The following is a 26,149-nucleotide window of genomic DNA, read 5'->3' on the forward strand; positions in this document are numbered from 1 at the left end:
GCAACACAGCGAGATTCCATTTTAAAAAAATTAAAAAAATAAAAACACCTAATAATGCTCACAGTTTCCAGGCACTGGCATCTCTTTGAATCCTCTCTCCCTCTCTTCTGGTCTCCCTCCCTCCTTCTCGCTCTTTCATTCATTCGGAGAGGCAGATTGCCAGAGAGGTCAAGAGCACAGACTCTTGAACCCGAGGACCAGGTTCAGAACCCAGCTCTGTGGCTTACAGGCTATGTGACCTTGTGTAGGCTACTTCACCGCTGTGTGCCTCAGTTTTACCATCGGCTCAATGGAGAACTGAACAGCACCTACTTCAGAGCGTTGGTATGAGGATTAAATTAGGTGACATTTGCTAAGTACTTAGAGAAGTACCTGGCATGGAGGTACTACCACCATCATCACCTTCACCACCATCACCACTACCATCACCACCATCATTACCATCACCACCATCATCACCATCACCGTCATCACCACCATCGTCCCCATCACCATCACCATCTCTGGAGAAACGGTTATGTAACCGTTTGTTAGGTAAAAATAAGTCAATTTTGGCCAGGCGTGGTGGCTCACACGTGTAATCCCAACACTTTGGGAGGCCGAGGCAGGCAGATCTCCTCAGGTCAGGAGTTTGAGACCAGCCTGGCCAACATGGCGAAACCCCATCTCTACTAAAAACACAAAAATTACCCAGGCGTGGTGGCGCATGCCTGCAATCCCAACTACTTGGGAGGCTGAGACAGGAGAATCACTTGAACCCAGGGGGTGGAGGTTGCAGTGAGCTAAGATACCTCCACTGCACTTCAGCCTGGAGACACAGTGAGACTCCGTCTCAAAAAAAAAAAAAAAAAAAGTCAATTTATTTAGCAAATATTTGCTGAGGGCTCTCTACATACCAGGCACTGTTCCTGGGACCTATCGGTGAACGAAACAAAGATGCTGACCTCGGAGCGCTGACATGCTAAGCGAGGAGTTTGACAACAAACCTAATGAGCAAGTAACATCCTGAGTGCCATGGGCCATGGAAGAAGGAAGAAGTAGGGCAGGGAAAGAGGACCGGGAATGTGGGGAGTGTAGTGGGTTCACAATTTCATGTGGGTGGTTGGGGGAGGCCTCAGCACAAGGCTGACATTAGAGCAATGACTTGAAGAGGAGAGTGAGTCACAGAGGGATCCGGAGGAAGGCCATTCCGGGCAGCACGGACAGCCAGTGCCAAGGCCCTGAGGCAGGAACATGCCTGCTGTGTTCGGAGCACAGCAAGGGGGCTGGGCAGGCTGGAGCAGAGTGAGGCTGGAGTGTGGGAGCGAGAGAGGCGAGGGGGTCAGAAGGGTGGGCGGGCTGATCACACAGCACTCTAACAGCCCTGAGACTCTGGGTTTTCCCTAGAGTGAAATGGCAGCCACTGGGGAGCTTCGGCCAGGGCAGGACATGAGCTGGCCCCTGTTGAGAAGGTTCCCTCTGGCTGCTGTGCTCAGCCCAGACCCAACGGAGAGGGTAGGGGACCAGCGTGGAGGCAGCAGCTCGAGTGAGAGGTGGTGGCAGCCCAGGTAGTGGCTGCAGTGGAAGGGCGGGAAATGGTTGAAGTCTAGACATGTGCTGAGGGCAGGGACAACGGGATTTCCTGATAGGTGGGCTAGGAGTGTGGAGGAAAGAGAAGCAAGGGTGCCTGCATGGTTTGGGGCCTGAGCCACTGGAAGGGTGGAGCTGCCATCGGCTAAGATGGGAAAGCCAGTGGTGGAGCACGTCAGCAAAAAGATCCAAGTGCTCAGAGTTCGTATGAGATGCCCGCTGGACATCTGGGGAGTAAACAGCTGGACGCAGGCCGAGGCACCGAGCTGGGAGTGCTGCACGCTGGGCACGTGGAGATGGAGGGAGGGCCCTGTGCACTCTCATGCTAACAAGATGGGCCAAAGTGGGGCGAGCAACGGCAACGGAGAAGGAGAGGCTGATGACCAAGGGTGTGTGGAGGTCTGGAGGTCGAGTGCCGACAGGAGGAGGAGGAGATCGACTGGGCTGGTGCCGTTGATGGGTCCAGTGAGACAAACACCGAGGCTGACCCATGGCACAGAAATCTCTGATGACCTTGACATGAGCAGCTGTGACAGAGTGGACGGGTTTAAGAGCAAATTCAGCCAGTATCTACTCAGCATCTCATATGTGACAGCTGTGCTGTTAACAATGTTCCATACAAAATCTCATTCACTCACACAATTCTGTGCAGCCAGCACTCTCCACATCTTACAGATGAGGAAACTGAGGCACAGAGTGAGAACCATGCAGATGCTGGGGCGGGGAGGGGCGGTGGTGTGTCTGATTTCAGAGCCTGGTTACTACCCACAACTTGGTCCGGGCCCAAAGAATGTCTGCAGGAGTCAATGAATGAATCACAAACCAATGGGGGCGTGAATCACTCCGCCCAGGGCAGGACACAGGGAGACATGAGGGCCTGGCGCTTCTTGGAGCAGGCAGGCACCCTGAAGGCTGACAGCACTGGAGTAGGGGCCTGGGAAGCCAAGAGCCGGGCCCACCTCTGTCACTCAAAGCCAAGCGGCCTTGGGCCGGTCACCTCCCTGCTCTGATCCTGGTGCCCTCCCCTGAGGGGGTAACACCATGCCCACCCTCTCTCACTGGAGAGGAAAAGGTGCGTGGGTGAAGCAGCAGCAGCGCAGCAGGCATGAAACGCGCTTTATTCATCTCCAGAGATCGTCCCTTTGTTCTGCAACCCTTTCTGTTGGATGGCAAGAATCCTCTGGCAGGACGTTTTTCCAAGTACGGAGCGGAAATTCCTGGCTGAGGCTGCAGCTCCGGAGCTGCCATGCGGGGATGGGGGACAGCTGGTCTCTCCGTGGAATGTCCTGGAAGCCGGATGCATCAGGGCAGGAGGTGCCTCTTACAGGAAACAATTGGCCCCAAGAGGCTTGGACAGTGACAACAGCCCCACTCAACCCCACCCACTTCAGGGGGCCCCAGCCCACTCCCCACAATACCCAGAAAATGAGGCCTTTGGGCACTCCAGAAATTTGCTTTCAAACACATTATAGAAATGTAAAAGGAACAGCTGTGACCCCCCACCCCCGGCAGTAGACAGACCCCATTTTGCATTCTGATTCCTTTCATTTTTTAAAAAATAAATACATCGGTCCTATGCATCAAGCGTTCCTTGAGCACTGTGCTTGAGAGTTAAGCTAAGCGCTTCATAGCACCTCTTCATTTAATCCTCACAACCACCCAGTAAGGGCACTGCTGCCCTTCACTCCCATTTCAGACTGACAAGCGAGTCACAGAGAGGTTCAGCCATTCGCCCAGGGGCTCACAGCCAGTAAGTGGCAGAGCTGGGATTCGAACCCTGGACTTTCCTGCCGCAGCTCACACTCATAGTAACTAAGCTGCTACCCCAGAAGGACACATAGTGGCTCAGAATGCCGACCACAGGCCCCGTGCACGGCACACAGGAGGAAGCTGGGAAAAGCTGGGTGAATATAAAGACTCAAGTGCCTGGTGTGGCCCCTTCCTCCCCTTCCTGCCACCTCACCTTTAAGACTGTCATGCTGGGGGTAGAGCCGGAGCAGACAGAGCAGTGAAAGGGCAGACCTGTTGCATCACCCAGGCCCATTCCTCCCTCTTCCATCAGTGGCAGTGACATGTGGATAGTGGTCGGCAGATTTGCAGACGGCTGGGCAAGTGCTGTGCACAGCCTTCAGAACACTGCTGTGAACACACTGACCTCACCCAGCTGCCAGCCATGACACCCTAACACGAGGCACGGGCCCAGGCAAAGGGTGGCTCACAGCTCCCTCCAACAGTTCAAAAAGCTTCCAGGAAACCATCATCCACCTGCCCACTCTAAGACAATACTGCCAGCTAATGAGATGCTCAGAGTCTCCTGATCCTGCACACAGCAGCCAGAAGGCAGAAGGACCCTTGTAAATGGAGGTCGGATACTGTGTCTCCCCGAATGCACAGATAAAGCCCAAGACCTGGCTCTGGCTTGCAAGGCCCTGCAGGACCCTGTGTGTAGAAAATAGCACCGCAAGCTTCAGAAAAGGCCGCTAACAAGGTTGAATCCTCAGCTGGTCTCTGCAGACTAGGCGAGGGCTCCCACCATTAACTGGTAAGAGTGGCCCGCTCTGCCTAAACTGTTCTGCAAACAATATGGCTTAGGTTGAATACCTGTTTGCCTTCTAGAGTCTGGAACTTTGGTCTGTGCCAGGCAGGGCGTGCCTATGTGACCACTACCCAGTAAAAGTCCTAAGGGGCTTCCCTGGTGGACAGCACAGAGAATTAAGCTGTTCTGGTGACTGTACTGGGAGAGGGCCCTGGAAGCTTGCACCTGGCTCCCGGGACCTTTTCCCACGCGCCTCCTCCTTGGGCTGAGTTCTCTCTGTGCTTTTGCTGTCCTAAGTCTCCGGAGGGAGAGAATATGCTGAGGCCAGGTGTTCTCCTAGGGAACCACTGAGCCTTGGGGCGGACGCCCCAGTGCGTCTCCGCTCTCATCTCCCCTTCTCTCCCCTCCCCTCCCCTGGCCCCTGGGCTCCGGCTCCCCCACCTCCCACCCCCACCCCCTGGCTCTTCCCAGCATGTGCGGAACATGCTGCAGTCCCAGGCCTTTGCCTCCTCTCTCTCTGGGCCACTGGCCTCACTCCTTCCCTTCCTGTGGGCATCTGCTCACCCGGAGAGCCCTTCCTTATCCTCTTACAAGACAACAGCCGTTCCCAGGCGCCCCACCCCGCACTGTGGACCTCCTTCCGTGGCACTGACCACCCTCTGCCATGCGCACATACTTGCTTATTTGCCGCCTGTCTCCCCACTGGAGCACACGCTCCATGAGGACAGGTTCTGGGTGGCTTCGTTCCCCAAGGCACTCCCAACACAGAGCTGGCATTCAGGAGGTGCCTGGGGAATACCGGCTGAGGGACGCACAGCTGTCCATGCTGTCCCCTGGGCGGGGTGAGAACACGCCCAGCATCCAGGTCACTGGTGAGTTCATTGGGCTCCGCCCTTCAGGGAGCAGAGTGGGAGGGGAATCCACTCACCTCCAGCAGCTGCGCCGCGCTGGGCCGCGTTTCTGGGTTCTTATCCAGCGCTATCTTCAGGAAGTCACGGAACTCTACAGACCTGGGAGGACAAGCATCAGAGATAAGCACGGAGGAGGCCAGAGCAGAGAGAAGTCCCCCACGTCACAGACTCCACTGTCCCAAACAACCCCTCAAATGACAGAGGGAACTTTCACAAGCTAGAACAGCGAAAGGGCCTACACGACGCCCTTTTCATCATGGACATCCCTGTCCAGATGGGGACCCAGAAATCAGAGGGGAGCAGGGACTTGCCCAGGCTGCACAGTGAGGAGACTCAGCAGGTCCGGGATTTGAACCCAGGCCCCTGATGTCCCGCCCAGGGTTGTGCCATGTGGCTCCTACGGCTCAGCTGGGGCTCCTATTCTCCCAGTGGGAGCTGGCTTATTTGGGTGACTTGGTTTGTGCTGGTGAAGATCTCATGTCAAGAGCACAGAGGGGGCTCGGTAGCTCACGCCTGTAATCCCAGCACTTTGGGAGGCCAAGGCAGACGGATCCCTTTAAGGCCAGGAATTCAAGACCAGCCTGGGCAACATAGGAGACCTTGTCTCTACAGAAAATTAGCCAGGCATAGTGGTGGGTGCCTGTAGTCCCAGCTACAAGGGAGGCTGAGATGCGAGGATCTCTTGAGCCTAGGAGGTCGAGGTTGCAGTGAGCTATGACTGCACCACTATACTCCAGTCTGAGCAAAAGAGTGAGGCCCTATCTCAAAAAAAAAAAAAAAAAAAAGGAACACAAAGGGAAAAAGAGGCACGAAGGGCCCGGGGGGACTCAGAAAGGCCGGAAGACCTCCAGGCCCCAGTCTCCTCTTGCGGCTAGCAGCACCAGGAGAACCCTACCGCTGCACCTCCCCAGCCCCGCCCACCGCATATCCCAGCCCTAACCCGCGCAGGCACCCCGGCAGGTGGCCCTGCCCCTGCTCCTCACCACTTAGAGGGCGTGAGCAGCGTGGGAGGGTCCGACTTGGCGATCTTTAGCAGGACCCGCATGGGGTTGAGCTCGTGGTGTGGCGGCTCGATCTGGGCCATCTCAATCAGCGTGATGCCCAGGGACCAGATGTCGGCTTTGTAGTCGTACGGCGTGTCCTTCATGGTCTCACACATGACCACCTCGGGGGCCATCCTGAACCAACCAAGGGACAACATAGGGCTAAGAATCTGGCCTCCACAGGTGCTTCTTGGACATTCAGGGTCAAGGGCCACCACGAGCCACTGTCGGGGGTTGGCAGCACTCCCGAATCATGATCTGCATGACTTTGCATCCCACTGTCTTCCTTAGGACGCTCTTCCACAGAAAAACGCCTCCACGCGGCTCCCCGCCACGTCCTGCTGCAGTTCCGATGCCTACCACGAGATGGCAGCAGCAACCCGGAACACAGAGTCCTGGGGAGGGGTCGGGTGGGAGTGGAGGGAAGGTGCGGAGCAAAAAACCAGGGCGTGGAGGTGGGTGGGTGAGAAGACAACAGCACAGAGAGGAGAAACAGGTATAAAAGGGGGGAGAGAGAGAGCAAGGGTGAGTAACAAGCAAGCAAGAAAGGAGCCCAAACTCCACAATGGCAAGTAATGCACATGAAAAAACTGAAAACGAGTCAAACAGAGAGTAGTCAGGCGTGAAATTGAGTGACAGTGTTTTGTTTTTAAAGTAATAGTTCTGGAAAAGAAGGAAACACGACAGACTAGAGAAGTCCAGGAAGACTTCACATGAGGGTAGGAACCGAACTTGTACTGTTCACCTTCACGGCCCCCATCCCCGGCCCTCAATACACACGTGGTGAATAAATCACGAACTGAATCCTGTTGTAGAGATTCTAGTTCAGTTATCAATGGAGTGCCTTCTATGTGTACCATTTCATTTCATTCTCACAGTAGCCTTATTAAGTAGGGGCTATTATATCCCTAATTTTAAGGATGAAGAAACTGAGGCACGGGAAAACTAAGCAGCTCGTCCAAGGTCACATGGCTAGTAAGCCACGGGGCTGGGCGTGCGCCCACAGGCTGACCTGGCAGCTCTTGTCTCCCGGCCCTGCTCTGTCTACAGCGCCTAGTGGTCACCTTGGAGAGTTTTAACGTCCAGTTCATTCCATTTCTAGAAGCTACACGACTCACCAGTAAGGAGTGCCGATGAAGGAATCTCGTTTCTGTAGAGTCTTCAGATTCTTGGCAGACACACCGAAGTCAGCTGCAAGACAAAATCTCAGATAGCGTTTTGCACGGACATTCCTCTACCCACAGCCCTGGGGTAAAAGCCGGGGAGGTGGACTCAGGGATACACATTCCAAGTCGACTAACAGATGCCATTTTCTATCTAGCAAATTAGAGAGCATTAAAAATATGAGAATAGGCCGGGCGCGGTGGCTCAAGCCTGTAATCCCAGCACTTTGGGAGGCCGAGACGGGCGGATCACAAGGTCAGGAGATCGAGACCATCCTGGCTAACACGGTGAAACCCCGTCTCTACTAAAAAATACAAAAAACTAGCCAGGCGAGGTGGCGGGCGCCTGTAGTCCCAGCTACTCGGGAGGCTGAGGCAGGAGAATGGCGTAAACCCGGGAGGCAGAGCTTGCAGTGAGCTGAGATCCAGCCACTGAACTCCAGCCTGGGCAACAAAGCGAGACTCCGTCTCAAACATAATAATAATAATAATAATAATATATATATATGAATATCTGCTGCTGTGAGGAAGTACTGAGATGAACACTTTCTACTAACGAAAGCCTGCACTGGCAAGAGCCTTCAGGAAAGCAACTTGGCAATAAACAGCAAGAACCTTTAAAATATCCATACCATTTTAATCCAATAATTCCAAATCTAAGACTCTGCCCTAATGAAACAGTCTTAAATTTAAAAAAAAAAAATGCATAATAATGTTAATCAAAATCCCATTATAATAACAGTGCCATTATAAAATTATAATAGTGACATACTAAAAACAACCATAATTGCTTGGTTATCAGGAAGTGATTTTAAAACTTTTTATATAGATTGAGAAAAATGGAGGCCAGGCTCCCCGCCACGTCCTACTGCACCCAGGCAGCGTGGCTCACACTTGTAATCCCAACACTTTGGGAGGCCGAAACAGGCAGATCACTTGAGGCTAGGAGTTTGAGATCAGCCTGCGCAACATGGCAAAACCCAGTCTCTACTAAAAATACAAAAATTAGCCAGGTGTGGTGGTGTGCGCCTGTAATCCCAGATACCTGGGAGGGTGAGGCACAAGAATCGTTTGTACCTAGGAGGTGGAGGCTGCAGTGAGCCGCGATCGCACCACTGCACTCTAGCCCAGGCAATAGAGCGAGACTATCTCAAAAAAAAAAAAAAATTAGCCAGGTGTGGTGGCATGTGCCTATAGTCCAAATTACTTGGGAGGCTGAGGTGAGAGAATTGCTTGAACCCAGGAGGCAGAGGCTGCAGTGAGCCAGGACTGTGCCACTGCACTCCAACCTGGGCGGTATTTATTGATTACTATTTGTTTTTATTTATTTATTTATTTTTGAGATGGAGTCTTGCTCTGTCACCCAGGCTAGAGTGCAATGGCGCAATCTTGGCTTACTGCAACCTCTGTCTCCTGGGTTCAAGCGATTCTCATGCCTCAGCTCCCTGAGTAGCTGAGATTACAGGCATGCGCCACCATGCCTGGCAAATCTTTGTATTTTTAGTAGAGATGGGGTTTCACCATGTTGCCCAGGCTGGTCTCGAACTCCTAACCTCAGGAGATCCACCCGCCTTGGCCTTCCAAAGGGCTGGGATTATAGGCGTGAGCCACTGCACCTGACTTTATTGATTACTATTTATATTACTGTATAAGGTTAAGTGGGGAGAAGGGTGATATACAGTTGACTATATTGTCTGGTCAGAATTATGCCCCTCTCACCCCAAAAAGGGCAAAAATACACACTGAACTGACTTGGAGGAAATACCACACTACTTAAATGGCTGTCTGTGGGCGGTGAGACTTCCACAACTTTGCTATGATAAACGTGTATTATTTGCAGGACTAGCAAAAATAAATGAATACTTTTTTTTTTTTTTTCATGACAGGGTCTCACCCTGTCACCCAAGCTGGAGTGTAGTGGTGCAATCATGGCTCACTGCAGCCTCAACCTCCCAGGCTCAAGCAATCCTCCCACCTCAGCATCCTAAGTAGCTGGGACTACAGCTGCATGTCACCACACCCAGCTCATTTTTGTATTTTTTTGTAGAGATGGAGTCTCTATGTTGCCCAGGCTGGTCTCAAACCCTGGGTTCAAGCAATTCTCCTGCCTTGGCCTCCCAAAATGCTAGGATTACAGGCGTGAGGCACCAGGCCCAGCCAATAAGATGCATCTTTACATGCCCTCCAACACTATCAGTCTTTCCTCACACACCCACCGCAAGAGAAGAATTCAGGGATACCAAGAGAAATTTTCTCCAGGGCTCCTGCCTTCTGGGGCGAAGTTTCATCTTGACTGAAAACTAGATTCAGAATGAAACAAACTTGGAGAGAACCCGGGATGCTCCATTTGAAACTCCCGGAATGGAATTTATGAGGGGTGTCCCCTGCGAGCTGATGGCTGCCTTTGGACAATTCATCCCAAGAAGCTGCAGCATTGTGACAACTTCTGACCACCCTGGGCACCTGTGCCTGGTCTTGAGCTGTATCCAGGAGCTCCTTTCAGACTCGCAATTTGAAACGAGGAGGCAGCACAATGCCAAGAGGCTGGGCCTGAATATGGGAGAACTTGGCTCCAGCCTCTGCTCTTCTGCTTCACTGTCCACTCACCCATTCATTCATGTGCTCACCAAGCTCCATCAGGAGCGAGACATCAGCTGGGATCAGAGAATACAACGAGGACCCTCGGGGAATCCACAGTTTAGTTGGGGAAGCAGAGAGTAAGCAAATAAACAAACATCTACTCCTAACATTGGAAAGTGTTGGGAAGACAGGAGCGCGGGGCTACTCGAGAGCGCGCAGTACGGGGTGCAACCTCGAGTGAACAGTCATGGAGGGAGGACTGGGGGCCTGGGAGGAAGGACAGTTTTATTCAGCATGCACTAACTGGACATCTATTATGTGCCAGACACTGTTCTAGGCACAGAGATGAAAGTGACCAAGTCCTGCCCGACATGCCCCATGCTATCCCCATGGTGGAGACAGGCACCTGGCAAACCCCCCGAATGCCTGGCAGCGAGAAGGGCCCAGGGCTGAGAAGGCAGGGCAAAGGAACACAGTGCTGGGGTGTGGGGTGGGGAGCTACTTCAGACACAAACTCAGGATCTGGGGGAGGTATTTCCAGGCAGAGAAAACTGCAAACAGACTGGGAGGCAGGAAACAGCAGGCTGGAGGGACCAGCGGGGACAGGACACAGCCTGGCCGGAAGGAGGGGGCTGGGGGTGGAAGCAGATAAGGCAGGAGACAGGCAGGGGGCAGGGCAGTTACAAAGCCTGTGACCCTCACCCTCAGTTTCCCCATCTGTGACATGGGGGTGATACCACAGAACCACTGCGTAGGTTTTCCTGAGGATTAAATGACAAATGCAAAGCACTGTGCTGCAAGGCCCACTCGTGGCAAAAGTGAGATGATGGTGATTATTTCACCGGCCCATGAGCCAGTCCAGCCTTTTTCAGGCCGGTGCAAGGCTGAGGCTGAACTAAGATCCCCCACCACCTCCTGGGAGTGGTACGGAAAGCTGGCGTCTGAGCCCCAGTTAGTGCTAACTGGACAGCAGTTGCTATATCGGGGGACAGTCTGGCCAGCAAGAGGGGACAGGGAGCCCTCAGCCTCCTGAGGTAGGACCAACAGGTACTGCAAGTGGGGCGGAAAAGCAGGAAACCCAGGTAGAGCCTGGCTCTGCTAATGACCTGGCGGGAGGCTCCCCTGGGCCTCCAGGGTAAGAACGGGAAGCTGGCCCCGCCTTCGGGGCCCTGGCTCCCCCGCAAACACCACCAAGGGCCAGCACATCATCCCATCCCAAGAAACCTTTTGGGAACAGTGCTTGCCTCTCAGGCCCAGGGTGAGGATCCCAGAAGGTGGCCACTCCCCCACCATAGGCCCTGCTGATACCTTCCTGAGAAGAGAGAGGAAAAACAGAAGCCATCAACGTGCAATGACACACCGCAGGTCCCCAGGGCCCTCCCTCAGGCACACACCGGCCAGCTCTTCGGGTAGCTGCTACTTCCCCTTCTGCCCACATGATGGGGCCCAGTTGGGAGAGCAGGGCAGCCCCACCTTGCAGCCCAGAGAACTGAGCCTGTTTGCTCCCTGCACAGAGTTTATGGGGGGGTGTCCCTTGATAGCTGATGGCTGCCCTTGGAGCAATTCAACAGGGATTTTCACCATGCAGTCTCTTCTGATGAAAACACTCCCCCTTCTCCTCCTATTTTAAAATGTGTTAGAGACAAGGGCAGCGGAGATATGGGAAATCTCCCTTTCTCGGCTATAATTTCCATAAAGAAAGAGATCATTTCTGCTGTGTCCACAGTTGTATCCCTGGCACAGTATCTGGAGCAGGAAGCACTCAACAGGTTTATCGAATGAGCATGCTCATGAATAAACAGACAGAATTTGCTAAAGTGCCTTTACTCATATATATACAAAATAAAACTGGGTTTTAAAAACTTGTTTGCCAGCAATTCTATTTGTAGAAATCCATCTCCAAAACCAGATCTATAATATATATGGATGCTTATAAAAGCAACAGCCAAAAAGAATGAAAAACTGGAAATCATCCAAAGTGTTGCTGGAGCTTCGTTGCTGAATGGTTAGATAAATTGTGGTTCACCCCAGCTATGAAATAACATGCAGCTCTTAAAAAGAATGAGGCTGTATTTGTATGGACTAACTTGGAAGTTTATCCCTAATACATGTCCCAAAGATGTTGCTGATTGACCGATGAGTCTTATAAAATGTGTAACATGATTCCAGAAATGATCCAAGTGAAGGTACTCCAGTAGAAGATTATCTTTAAAAGAATGACATATGCATATTGTGTGTACATGTCTGCATGCATGTGCATACACACACACACACACACACACACACACACACACACACACACCGGTCTGGAAGTTTGCACATCAAACTTAATGTTCATCTCCCTGGAAGTGGGATTTTGGTGGAGGCAGTGCACAGAAGGGACCTTACATTTTTCACTTTACACACTTTTTTTTTTTTTTTTGAGACGGAGTCTAGTTCTGTGGCCCAGGCTGGAGTGCAGTGGCGCGATCTCGGCTCACTGCAAGCTCCACCTCCCGGGTTCATGCCATTCTCCTGGCTCAGCCTCCCGAGTAGCTGGGACTACAGGCGCCCACCACCGCGCCCGGCTAATTTTTTGTATTTTTAGTAGAGACGGGGTTTCACTGTGATCTCGATCTCCTGACCTCGTGATCCGCCCGCCTCGGCCTCCCAAAGTGCTGGGATTACAGGCGTGAGCCACCGCGCCTGGCCACTTTACACACTTTTATTCTTTTTTTTTGAGGTGGAGTTTCGTTCTTCTTGCCCAGGCTGGAGTGCAATGGCATGATCTTGGCTCACTGCAACCTCCGCCTCCCGGGTTCAAGCAATTCTCCTGCCTCAGCCTCCCAAGCATCTGGGATTACAGGCATGCACCACCACGCCCGGCAAATTTTGTATTTTTAGTAGAGACGGGGTTTCATTATGTTGGTCAGGCTGGTCTCAAACTCCCGACCTCAGGTGATCTACCTGCCTGGGCCTCCCAAAGTGCTGGGATTACAGGCGTGAGTCACCGCGCCCGGCCCACTTTTATTCTTTAAAATGTTTTTGATAGAGTGTATTGTTTCTATGGTTTAAAAAAACTGAAATGCATATGTAGCAGAGTTTTTTGGTTTTGTGGGTTTTTTGTTTTTTCTCTATTAAGTAAAACCCAGTAGGGGCCAGGATGTGGTGAAAAGAGAACTGCACACTCCACTGGGGGTGTGTCAACTGGTGCAACCGGCACGGAGAGCACGCCGGCTACAGGATGAACAAAACCCCGACTCACAGCACACACCCAGCACTCTGCTTCTGAGAATCCCCCTTCAAGGTATGTTACAGAAAGAGACTCAAAGATCCATGAACAAGCACAATCATCACTGCATGATTTAGTAAAGAAGATGATAAACCTCATGAGAAACCTAAGTATCCAATTCAGGGCTTTCCTCAGGGCTCTGATAGGTAAATTACATTTTGTACCTGTGATGGGTACAAGAAAAACACGAAAATAATCATGTTTCTGAGGACTCTTTAAGGATATGGAGGAATACGCTGATATTCAATGTTAAAAACCAGACTAGGAAACTGTATATATATAATGAACCTAGTTTATCTTATAAAAACTAATATTGTCACCAGACACGGTGGCTCACGCCTGTAATCCCAGCACTCTGGGAGGCTGAGGTGGGCAGATCACCTGAGGTCAGGAGTTCGAGATAAAAACCAACATGGAAAAACCCCCTCTCTACTAAAAATGCAAAATTAGCCGGGCGTGGTGGCGCACGCCTGTGATCCCAGCTGCTCAGGAGGCTGATGCAGGAGAATTGCTTGAACCCGGGAGGCGGAGGTTGCAGTGAGCCGAGATTGTGCCACTGCACTCCAGCCTGGGCAACAAGAGCGAAATTCCATCTCAAAAAAAGAAAAGAAAAACTAATATTTACTGAGAACTTACCACATGCATAGCACTGTGCAAAGAAACTTATGCATATCATGTGCGTATCTATTCCTACACATCATTTATATCTATGCCCTTAAGGCAGGGAAAATTATGACTCCCGTTTTACAGATAAGGAAGCTTAAGTTAAGAGAGACTAAGTAACGTGCAGAAGGTCACCCAGCTGTGCTCTTTCCCACTATCTGATCCGACTTTTCTGCAGACAAAAAAAAGACTTGGAGGGAAGCCCACGGCAAGTGGTGGTTTATTCTGGCAGGATTAGGAGGGACTTTAATTCTCCTTTTTGTGGGTCTTATTCCAAATTGTGTACAGGACTCTAGCTACTCTCGTGTGTGTGTGCGTGTGTGTGTGTTTTCTGATTACCAAAGTTATGTTGCTTATTAGAAACTCATTATTTTTCACATTAAAAACTATAATACTGGCCGGGCGCGGTGGCTCACGCCTGTAATCCCAGCACTTTGGGAGGCCGAGGGGGACGGATCACGAGGTCAGGAGATCTAGACCGTCCTGACTAACACAGTGAAACCCCGTCTCTACTAAAAATACAAAAAATTAGCCGGGCGTGCTGGTGGGTGCCTGTAGTCCCAGCTACTCAGGGGCTGAGGCAGGAGAATGGCGTGAACTCGGGAGGCGGAGGTTGCAGTGAGCCGAGATCGCGCCACTGCACTCCAGCCTGGGCGACAAAGCGAGACCCCGTCTCAAAAAAAAAAACAAACTATAATACTGACAGCTAAACATTTAGGGGTTTGCTGTGTATAGCTCCAGATTTATTTATATTACAATTATATATATTTTTTTTTTTAATTAAAACAACTTTTTTTATAGTGACAGGGTCTCACGATGTTGCCCAGGCTGGTCTCGAATGCCTGGTCAAGCAATCCCATCACCTTCGCCTCCCAAAGTGCTGGGGTTACAGGTGTGAGCCAACATGCCCTACCTAAAAATTATGTATAAGTAGAAACAGACAAAAATTACATATACTTAATTTTTATGTATTTGCTACTTTAAAATATGTAATCAGATTAAACATGTTATTTTGCAGTCACTTTTCCCCTTCAAAGTATGTATTATACATCTTTGTAAGAGATTACACATTTTCTGCAACTTAATTTCAACAGGTGAAAAAGATTCCACTGTTTGATAGCACCATAACCTATTTAATCCTCTACTGAAGTACATACACTTGGATCACTTCTGATTTCTTGCTCTTACAAATACTGTTGCAGGCCGGGCGCGGTGGCTCAAGCCTGTAATCCCAGCGCTTTGGGAGGCCAAAACGGGCGGATCCCAAGGTCAGGAGATCGAGACCATCCTGGCTAACATGGTGAAACCCCGTCTCTACTAAAAAATACAAAAAACTAGCCGGGCGTGGTGGCGGGCGCCTGTAGTCCCAGCTACTCGGGAGGCTGAGGCAGGAGAATGGCATGAACCCGGGAGGCGGAGCTTGCAGTGAGCCGAGATCCGGCCACTGCACTCCAGCCTGGGCGACAGAGCGAGACTCTGTCTCAAAAAAAAAAACAAAAAACAAAAAACACAAATACTGTTGCAATGTCTATCTTTGTATATATCTTTCTATACAGGTATCAATACCACAATTACCTTTATAATGAAAAAATTATATAAACAGTGTAAAATACATTATAACATGCACAAAAACAGTGAACCTAGCATGTATGCACACTTACAAGGGAGTCTCTCATCTGTCTGTCCCCTTGATCGTAGGTGACCAAAAGAATCCAAGGTAGGAGGAACCTTGTCATTCAGAAAACAGTGAAAACCATCCAGTCCAAAATCCCAAAAGTGCTCCTGTGGACAAACACTAGCCAGGTTCCCCCATGGTACAAGCAGGAAAGCAAAGGGCAGAGAGGTGCTGGGACCCCTGCTGAAACTGAGATGAGGACAGAAGAGAGCAAATGCTTCTACCCTCAGCCCCGGGATCTCCAGCTCGCAGCAGCCAGTGCACACCTGAGCTCATTAAGAAAGTGGCTTCTTCTAATGAGAGGGATGACCTGCCCTCCCAGAAGTGTCAGGGAAACAGTGCGGACAGGGAAGTGAGAAGCTTCTAGCTTGATTGTAGATAAATTGCTAAATGCCTCTGAGCATCAGTTTCTTCACCTATTAAATAGGGATCATATTATTTAGCCAAATGTGAGACGGGAAGAACTGCTCTACCATGGTAGTGAAACTGTCTTTGCAAAATTATAACTGAGGAAATGATGCCAGTGAAAGAAATCAGACCTAACCGACTCCATCTTGCTTCTAACCTTGAAGCTGTCCGTGTTCATTCCTGGGCGTGGGCCAAACTAACTATGGGAAAAAAATCAGTTCACGGTTTGACTCTAAAACAAAAGTGATAATAGCCCTTTCCCGAAAAGACCCTCTTCTTGAAGAAGAGGACCAGTCTGCCTTTGCAGGACTAGCAAATTAGCTACAAGATTAGAAATTACAGTGCAGGGGTCACGCAGCCTCTGGCTTCAAGAGTCTGAACTCCCCAAATTGCTCCTGGGTATAACATCACTATTGTCAAACCTCAGATCAGCCTTGAGTTATTTTGTAGACCCTACATTCGATGGATCAGTTGACACCACCCAGGCGGTAACCCAGCTCCACCAGTTCTTCCGTCACACCCAGGAATAGAAAACAGCCAGAAAAACTCACATTGACCCCCTACGATTCCATCTCCAACCTGACCAATCAGCACCCCCTACTTCCCAAGCCCCTACCCACCAAATTATCTTTAAAAACTCTGATCCCAGAATGCTTGGGGAGGCTGATTTGAGTAATAATAAAACTCCAGTCTCCTGCACAGCGGCTCTGCATACATTATTCTTTCTCCATTGCAATTCCCCTGTCTTGATAAATCAGCTCTGTTAGGGCAGTGAGCAAGGTGAACCCATGGCGTGGTTACAGTAAGGTTATTTTTATTTTCTTTTGTTTTTTTAGGAACCTAGAGACATATGCCCATTTGATGAGGGCTTCATCTTCCAGTCTGACCCCCCACCTTCGGCCTTCACTGACTCTCCTCCCCGCATCACACTGCACTGTCTTCCTGACACTCTCCCCACACTCATCACCAACACAGCCCTTTGTTCTTGCTTCCCATCCCTCCAGCTTCTGCCTCACTTACTTTCCCTCTGCTGGGTCTGTGTGATTGTCATAGGCTGGGCAGAGTAGGTGGACAGCAATTTGTTTTTCTGGCCAGTCCAAACCCCCCTTCCTCTGAAAAACCATCTCCCCACCCACCACACTGCCTCACTGTGGGGGCAAGGGCTACTTCCGTGTTGTCACGTGACCCCACCCTCCATGCCAGAGACTGAAGACAAGCCGGGCCTATGGGAGACACCCTCCTTCCTGGGCCTCACTGCTTGGTCCAAGGATTACTATCTGGGCCAAGGGGGGGCCAATCAGAGCCCTCCCCTGGGATTATTGATGCCAAAGCCTCCAATGGTGAGTTCAGGCTCATGCAGCAGGTGGTGATGCTGGGAAAGGTGAAACTAGATGGTATCCTGAGCTTGGTGGAGAGGGTTGGTCTGGGAGCCTAACCTACATGCACAGAAAGCCAAGGGCCAGGGAGACAGTCCTGGCAGCATTTATGTTCCAGGTTCCAACTAACTTTAAAGCCCACCCAGCTGTATTTCTTCTCCAATTTGGCTCCATGATGTACACATTTTCCTGTCTGCCTTAACTCTTAGGAAGTGGGTTTTTATCATTTGCCACTAAGAGAGGTGACAAGAGGGTAGTGGTTAAGCACGTAGGCTCTGGAGCCAGCTGCCTTGGTTTGAACCCCAGCTGTTCCTCTTATCAGCAGAGTGACTCTGGATAAGTCAGTCTTGCTAGGTCCCAAATCCGTCCTGCAAGATGTTATCAGTGGCCTTTGAGAATGGAATGAGTTAACACATACCAGATGCTGGCTCAGTGCATGGTAGCTCTAGTGAAAGAACCAGGCCCCCAGCCCGACGGTAGCAGGAAATAGCAATGCTAGGCTGGGTGAAGGCAGGAGTGACAGATGGGCATTTGGCTTCCTGACTGGTCCACCTGCCAGGGTCTTCGGCACATTGGGCAGGGCGGGGGGGTGTTGGGAGTTGGGGATGCTGAAGTAACTGACCATAGGCTGAAGTGATGGTAATGCTGGAAGTGAGTGTTTATTGAGTGCCAACTGGGTGTTTTTTTGTTTTTTTTTTTTCTCGTGAAACAGTCTTACTCTGTTGCCCAGACTGGAGTGCAGTGGCGCAATCTCAGCTCACGGCAACTTCCACCTCCTGGGTTCAAGCGATTCTCCTGCCTCAGCCTCCCGAGTAGCTGGGACTACAGGCGTGTGCCACCACGCCCGGCTAATTTTTGTATTTTTAGTAGAGATTGGGGTTTCGAGATGTTGGCTAGGCTGGTCTCAAACTCCTGACCTCAGGTGATCCACCCACCTTGGCCTCCCAAAGTGCTGGGATTACAGGTGTGAGTGATTGCGCCCAGCCAAAAATCATTACTTTCAAAAATGCATTGCAGCCATATAACTTGGTGATGCAGAAGTACACAGGAGAAGAGCTCAAAGCGCTTGTCTCTGCAGGTGCATGGCAAAAGGAGACACATGAGGAGATGACACACGTATGTGTCACTTTGGTTAAAAAAATAAAAACATTAAAAATACAAAGAGACATTTAAAGAAGAAGGTTTTGAGCCGGGAGTGGTGGTTCACACCTGTAATCCCAGCACCTTGGGAGGCTGAGGTGGGTGGTTCACTTGTGGTCAGGAGCTCGAGACCAGCCTGGCCAACATGGTGAAACCCGGTCTCTACTAAAAATACAAAAATTAGCCAGGCATGGTGGCGGGCGCCTGTAGTCTCAGCTACTCAGGAGGCTGAGGCAGGAGAATCACTTGAACCCAGGAGGTGGAGGCTGCCATGAGCCGAGATTTCGCCACTGCACTCCAGCCTGGGCAACAGAGTGAGACTCTGTCCAAAAAAGAAGAAGAAGGTTTTGATATATGTGCTTAATGTCCTACTGTTTTCCATCTGGGGATGGAGCTGGGTCATCCCTCCATCCATCACTCTCACTCGAATTCTCTTGATTAGAAAGAAGCTGGCCAGGCACAGTGGTGCACACCTGTAATCTCAGCATTTTGGGAGGCCAAGGCGGGCAGATCACTTGAGATCAGGAGTTCGAGACCAGCTTGGCCAACAAGGTGAAACCTCATCTCTACTAAAAGTATAAAAAGTAGCCAGGCATGGCGGCAGGCGCCTGTGATCCCAGCTACTTGGGAAGCTGAAACACAAGAATCACTTGAACTTGGGAGGTGGAGGCTGCCGTGAGCCGAGAACGCACCACTGCACACCAGCCTGGGTGACACAGCAAGACTGTCTCAAAAAAATAAAATACAATAATGTTTAAAAAAGAATGAAGAGTAGGAAGGGGAGAACTGCTGACATGCCAAGAGCGCATAGGTGTGAGGACCTCACACCCCCACGACGTCCACACTCCCACTGGCCTGCAGAGGCCAGGCCGACACCCCACCTTTCCCACCCTGAGTCCCTTACCCAGCCTGATGTCCCCCTCAAGGGTCATCAGCACGTTGCCAGCTTTCAGATCTCGGTGGATGATCCTCTTGCTGTGCAGGAAGTTGAGGGCTTCTAGCATCTGGCGGCAAACAACCTGTATCTGGGGCTCTGTGAGGCCTCTGTCCAGCTCTGGAAATGGAGGAGAACGGCTGTGAATTCAGGAAGCACTTGCCACAGGCAGCTGAAATGTCAGGCCCACGCCAGGGAGAAATATAAAAGCCACCAATATTAGGCCAGGCGCGGTGGCTCCTGCCGCCTGTAATCCCAGCACTTTGGGAGGCCGAGGCAGGTGGATTACGAGGTCAGGAGTTCAAGGCCAGCCTGGCCAAGATGTTGAAATCCCGTCTCTACTAAAAATACAAATTAGTCAGGTGTGGTGGCAGGCGCCTGTAATCCCAGCTACTCATGAGGCTGAGGCAGGAAAATTGCTTAAACCTGGGCAGCAGAGGTTGCAGTGAGCTGAGATCACACCACTGCACTCCAGCCTGTGTGACAGTGAGACTCCATCTCAAAAAAAAAAAAAAAAAAAAAAAAGCCACCAATATTAAGGAGTGCTCACCGTGTACTGAATTCATTTCTAAGCAGGTCATGGGCACTGACCCATTTTGTCTTCATAACAGTCCTATGAAGCAGGCACAATTATTGTCCCCATTTTACAGAAGAAGCAATTGAGGCTTGGAAAGGTTAAGCCTTTTGCTCAATGTCATGCAGGTGGGAAGTCACAGATCTGAGATTCAAACCAGGGTCTGGCTTTAGAGTTCAGGTTTGTAAACATAAGCCCAACTGAGACACAGATCTGTTGTGTCTGCAGACACTGGGAGGGCACTTACTATGTGTCTGGCTCTGTGCTTGGAGCAGGAAGGCAGAGGGGACATGGAAACAGTGAGCGACACTTGGAACAGAGTGAGGTGCAGGCATGTGGGAGGTCAGAATGCGCAGGAACCCCTTATAGCTGAGGGAACTGGGAGGCTGCCCAGGAGAAATGACATTTGGGTTGTGTCTTAAAGGAACAGAATAGGTGGGGCGAGGGCACTCTAGGTCAAGGAGCCGGCAGAGGCAACGGCTGACATGAGCTGGTGTTTACAAAATGTCCACTGGGGCCGGGCGCAGTGGCTCATGCCTGTAATCCCAGCACTTTGGGAGGCAGAGGCGGGTAGATCATGAGGTCAGGAGTTCAAGACCATTCTGGCCAACATGATGAAACCCTGTCTCTACTAAAAATACAAAAATTAGCTGGGCGTGGTGGTGGGCGCCTGTAATCCCAGCTGCTCAGGAGCTTGAGGCAGGAGAACTGCTTGAACCCAGGAGGCGGAGGTTGCAGTGAGCCACGATCACACCACTGCACTCCAGCCTGGGTGACAGAGCGAGACTCAGTCTCTTTTTTGCCTATTAAACTTTCCACTGGCTGTTGGTGGTGGCACCAGGGGATGCGGAAAGGGAAGGGCCAGAGAGGCCAGAGGGCTGGTAGCCAAGAGTCTCTTATGTGCTAATCAGCAGGGAGACACGAGTGTCCACGTGCACACGTGGCAGACAGCTCAATGCCACGGTCCTTCTTCCCTGAGGTTCGTAGGTTGAGTAGGTCTGAGCAGGCAGGGAGCAGGAAGGTGGGAAGCAGGAAGAATATTCCTGGAAAGGGGAACAGACTTGTGTGGTGGGAGGGGGCAGATGAAGGGAAAGTGACTCGAGGTCAGAGGTCAGCAGACCTTGACTCTGCAGGACCTCTGGGCCACGCTGTGGAGGGTGCATTTTATTTGAAATGCAGTGGGCAGTTCATGAGAGGTTCTGAGTGGGACAGACACAGTCTGGTCTTTGCATTTAAAAAAATTCCCATGGCTGAAAGCAGGGGCTCAATGTGGTAGGGCCAGCTACTGAGGAGGCAAAGGTGGGACAATCACTTGAGGCCAGGAGTTCAAGGCCAGCCTGGGCAACATAGGGAGATCCAGCTATGCTTGTAACATTTATTATGTTATAAATAAAATAAAATAAATAAACGACTAATTCCCTCTAGCACAGCAAAGAGCTTGCTGGGCAGCAGGGGCAGGGGCTCAGCTGGAGGTCATCACAGTGGTCCAGATAGCAGCCAAGGCTCAATGGATGATTGCGGAGGTGGAGTGAGAAGATTCCAGGGTGACAGCCTTGTGCTCCGCATCCCACGGGACTGTCCTGATTGAGTCACTGTTACTACCCAAGACCGCTGTGAGCAGGGGAGCCACCTCCCTTGGCCTGCCAGGTTCCCAGGCGGTCGGCTTCTAAGCCTGGTCACCCAAGGGCACTGCTCTGAGTCCTCCCTCTGCCTACAACAGCACTGCTGTGTCCGGCTTGCCCAGTGGTGCCTGGCCAGGAATCCACAAGGCTCAGCTCTCCCAGCCAGGCCCTCAGGAGTGGTATAATAGACATGCCAGCCAGGAATGCAAGTACCAACTGCCCTGCTCTGGGAAGCCAGGTCCCAGACCAGGGCTCCTGGACCAGGGACCCTTCTCTCTGGAGTCTGTAAGCTGCCTGCCCCCTGTCCCTGTGGCCTCATCCTGAACCTCTGTGTCTCTAGCCAGGGGCCAGGATCAGAGCCTGCATGGGCTTCAGGACCACACAGACTGAGGCTATACCCAGGTGATGCCTCTCACTAGCTGTGTGGTTACTGGCAAGTCACCCAAGCTCTCTGGCCCTTCACTTCCTGGTCTGTGAAATGGGATGATTCTAATCGACATGGGCAGGGCTCCAGCCATCAGCCATGTCCAGTTCTCAGTGTGGAAAATAGGTAATAAAAGGGGATTATTGCTATGTTGGTTCTAAGATGAGTCCAGGACTGGAATATCTGCCGCAATTTTTTTAATGGCAAAAATGTGTCTTGCTTATGTCTAATTTACTGATATAAATGAAATAGGAATGATAAAAATACTGATGGTGATGATGAAGATAATTATGATCTAATCACCATCATTTTTTGAGCCCTTATAATGTGCCAGGCATGAGGATAAGGACACAGTGCATATTGTCATTTAATCCTCATAGTAACCCAGTGAGGTGGGTACGATACACTCTTTAATTTGGTTTGGTTGTTGTTGGGTTTCCTTCCTTTCCTTCCTTTCCTTCCTTTCCTTCCTTCCTCCCTCCCTCCCTCCTTCCTTCCTTCCTCCTTCTCTCTTTCTTTCTCTTTCTCCCTCCCTCCCTCCCTCTCTCCCTTTCTCTTTCTCTCTCTCTCTCTCTCTTTCTTTCTTTCTCGAGTCTTGCTGTGTTGCCTAGGCTGGAGTGCAGTAGCATGATCTTGGCTCACTACAACCTCCACCTCCTGGGTTCAAGCGATTCTCCTGCCTCAGCCTCCCTAGTAGCTGGGATGACAGGCATGTGCCACTACGCCAGGCTAATTTTTTTGTATTATTGGTAGAGACAGGGTTTCACCATGTTGGCCAGGCTGATTTTGAACTCCTGGCCTCAGGTGATCCACCCACCTTGGCCTCCCAAAGTGCTGGGATTACAGGCGTGAGCCACTGTGCCCAGCCTAATTTTGTTTTGTTTGTTTGAGACGGGGTCCCACTCTGTTGCCCAGGCTGGAGTGCAGTGGATCATGGCCCACCGCAGCCTCGACCTCCCAGGCTCAAGCAATCTTCTGACCTCGGCCTTCTGAGTAGCTGGAACCACAGGTGCGTGCCACCACACTCAGCTAGTTTATAAAAAAATTTTTTTGGCTGGGCGTGGTGGCTCACGCCTGTAATCCTAGTAGTTTGGGAGGCCGAGGCGGGCGGATCACCTGAGGTTGGAAGTTCAAGACCAGCCTGACCAACATGGAGAAACCCCATCTCCACTAAAAATACAAAATTAGCCGGGCATGGTGGCGCATGCCTATAATCCCAGCCACTTGGGAGGCTGAGGCAGAAGAATCGATTGAACCCAGGAGGCGGAGGTTGCAGTGAGCCGAGATTGCGCCATTGCACAATTGTTGCCTGGGCAACAAGAGCAAAACTCTGTCTCAAAATAAATAAATAAATAATTTTTTGCTTTGTGGAGACAGAGTCTTAGTCTTGGACTTCTAGCCGCAAGCAATCTCCTACCTTGGTTTCCCAAAGCATTGGGATTACAGGCATGTGCCACTATGCCTAGCTAATGCTTTTTTTTTTTTTTTTTTTTGAGACGGAGTCTCTGTCACCCAGGCTGGAATTCAGTGGCATGATCTTGGCTCACTGCAACCTCTGCCACCTGGGTTCAAATGATTCTCCTGCCTCAGCCTCCCGAGTAGCTGGGATTACAGGGACCTGCCACCATACCCAGCTAATTTTTGTATTTTTAGTACAGATGGGCTTTCACCGTCTTGGCCAGGCTGGTCTTGAACTCCTGACCTCATGATCCACCCGCCGCAGCCTCCCAAAGTGCTGGCATTACAGGCATGACCCACCATGCCAGGCCTGATACACTTTTTAAAGTCAGAATTATTGAGGTATAATTTACATATGGAAAAAAATCACTTTTTTAAAGGTATACAGTTTTATAAATTTTGACAAACATATTCAGTCATGGAACCCCCATCACAATTTAGATACAAAATCCATCCATCATCCTCCAAGGTTCCCCTGTGACCTTTGTAGTAAACTCTTCCCGTTTCCAGTCCCTATGTAATCACTAATTTGTTTTCTATACCTATGGCCTTGCCTTTTTCTAAAGTGTCATATAATTGGAATCATATAATATGCAGCCTTTTGAGTCCAATACATTTTTAGAAACAGTTTTTAATTACACAGCAATGCATGAATACCTTCTCCTTATTAAAGAAACTACAACACTGCAAAGTCCCCTTTGACACCACATCTAATCCTAGCCTCTCTTCCTATCCACGATAAGAGGGTGGAGACCCAAGATGTTTAGTAGCCAGCAAGGCATGGCCAACCACATCCATTCCAATCAGAAGAGGCCCTGGGTGTTACACAGAATGGCCCCACGGTGACATACCACGTGGGCATTCTCTCCATCTCACAAAAGGGCCAGTCCTGTGCCCCAAAGCCTCCAAAAAGAGGAACCTGGAATGGACATCAGGGAATGGACCCCTGGGCCCCAAGCTCAGGCCAGTAATGCTTCCCCGCCATGCAGGGCAAAGGGGAGATGGATGGAGGAGCAGAAAGCCCCTCTAAGCAGGGCAGGCATCTGCAGGAAAGTCAACCCTAAACACACAGCTGCAACGAGGACCTGGCTCTGAACCTGTCGGCTGTTCCCATTTCAGCTTCTCTTCATACATCACGATTTCCAAAATGTTCCTTTAACTGCTGCCACCAACAGGGGGAAAGCTGCCTAGGGCTGGAGCAGTCAGGGCCACGAGGAGAACTGGAACGGGAGCCAGAGCAGGGTTTATCTGCTGGCTGAGCTGTAGTCTACGGTCACGCCCCAGCTGTGAATGAGGTCGAGGACACAGTACACTTCAATGCCTTTTCCATCTCTGATACTCCCCTCCAGCTAAGCTCATTCAGTTAAGCTGCATACCAGGGGACACAGAGGGTGGTAGCTGGCTTCCATTTCCCCCTTCTTTTTTTGGTGTCAGAACATATGGCTACCCAGCTAAAAAAAACCACATTCCCCAGCCTCCATTCCAGCTGTGTGTGATATGCTACAGCCAATGAGACATAAATCAAGGTGTCACGTGGAGCTTTTCTGAAGTCTCTTTAAAAGAGTCTTCAGTGTGGGGTAGGGATAGGTGGTTATTCTACCCTCTTGTCTTCCATCCTGCTGCTTGGAATTCAGATGTGATGGCTGGAGCTCCCATGTCATCTTGTCACCCAGGGCAGAAAACCAGCATGAGAATGGGGCTAACACAGAGGATAGGGGGCCAAGAGTTGGATAAAGAAATCAAGTCCATATCATAACTATTTATTTTTTTTATTTTTATTTTTTTTTGAGGCAGGGTCTCACTCTGTCACCTGGGCTGGAGTGCACTGGCATGATCTTAGTTCACTGCAACCTCCGCTTCCTGGGCTCAAGCAATCCTCCAGCCTCAGCCTCCCAAGTAGCTGGGCTTACAGGCGCAAACCACTAATGCCCAGCTCATTTTTGTATTTTTTGTAGAGACGGGGTTTTGCCCTGTTGCCCAGGCTAGTCTCAAACTCCTGAGCTCAAAGTGATCCACCTGCCTCGGCCTGCCAAAGTGCTAGGATTACAGGTGTGAGCCACCACACTCCACCCCTTATTATAACTCTTTAAAACTCCTGGAACAAGCTGTGCCTGAAGCTAGCCATCCTTGAAGTCTTCAGTTATTTGTGCAAATAAATTCCACCTCCCACATCCCCCACCTTTCCCCCACCTAAAAAAGTTTGGAGTATTTTGGCTCCTTATAACCTAAAGTCTCAATTCATACCAGATTATCACTTTTATACTGTTAGATTCTATCTCCCAAATGATAATCTTCAAAGGCAGTGCCTGCCTGCTGAGAGAAGGCACACCCAAGAGCCATATAGCATGTGCCATGTATCCTCCCCCATACTGTCGTCTACCTGGGAACTCGATGGGGCAGTAAGTAGCGCTGTAACAAAGGCTTGTGGGTCCTACATTTCCTTTTTTTTTTTTTTTTTTGAGACGGAGTCTCGCTCTGTCCCCCAGGCTGTAGTGCAGTGGCGCAATCTCTGCTCACTGCAAGCACCGCCTCCCGGGTCCATGCCATTCTCCTTCCTCAGCCTCCCGAGTAGCTGGGACTACAGGCGCCCACTACCACTCCCGGCTATTTTTTTGTATTTTTAGTAGAGACAAGGTTTCACTGTGTTAGCCAGGATGGTCTTGATCTCCTGACCTCGTGATCCGCCCACCTCGGCCTTCCAAAGTGCTGGGATTACAGGCGTGAGGCACCGCGCGAGCCCCTGTGGGTCCAACATTTCTACAGCCCGGGATGGGGATGGACTACTGTAAATTTCACACATTC

The 26,149-nt window shown here is 50.7% G+C and overlaps 1 protein-coding gene across 2 annotated transcripts in view; it reads right to left on the minus strand.

The window, feature by feature from the left end:
• Positions 1–26,149, minus strand: part of STK10 (serine/threonine kinase 10) — a 149,318-nt gene that overhangs the window by 54,859 nt on the left and 68,310 nt on the right. For both annotated transcript variants that reach the window (XM_009209570.4, XM_031666600.1), the window contains 4 exons: positions 19,240–19,389; positions 7,178–7,250; positions 6,000–6,194; positions 5,034–5,115 (listed from right to left, as the gene is read on the minus strand). In XM_009209570.4, the coding sequence (XP_009207834.1) occupies positions 5,034–5,115; positions 6,000–6,194; positions 7,178–7,250; positions 19,240–19,389 (500 nt within the window). The remainder of the gene's footprint in view (positions 1–5,033; positions 5,116–5,999; positions 6,195–7,177; positions 7,251–19,239; positions 19,390–26,149) is intronic.

This window comes from Papio anubis, chromosome 5 (genome assembly GCF_008728515.1).
Source record: "Papio anubis isolate 15944 chromosome 5, Panubis1.0, whole genome shotgun sequence".
Taxonomy (NCBI): domain Eukaryota; kingdom Metazoa; phylum Chordata; class Mammalia; order Primates; family Cercopithecidae; genus Papio; species Papio anubis.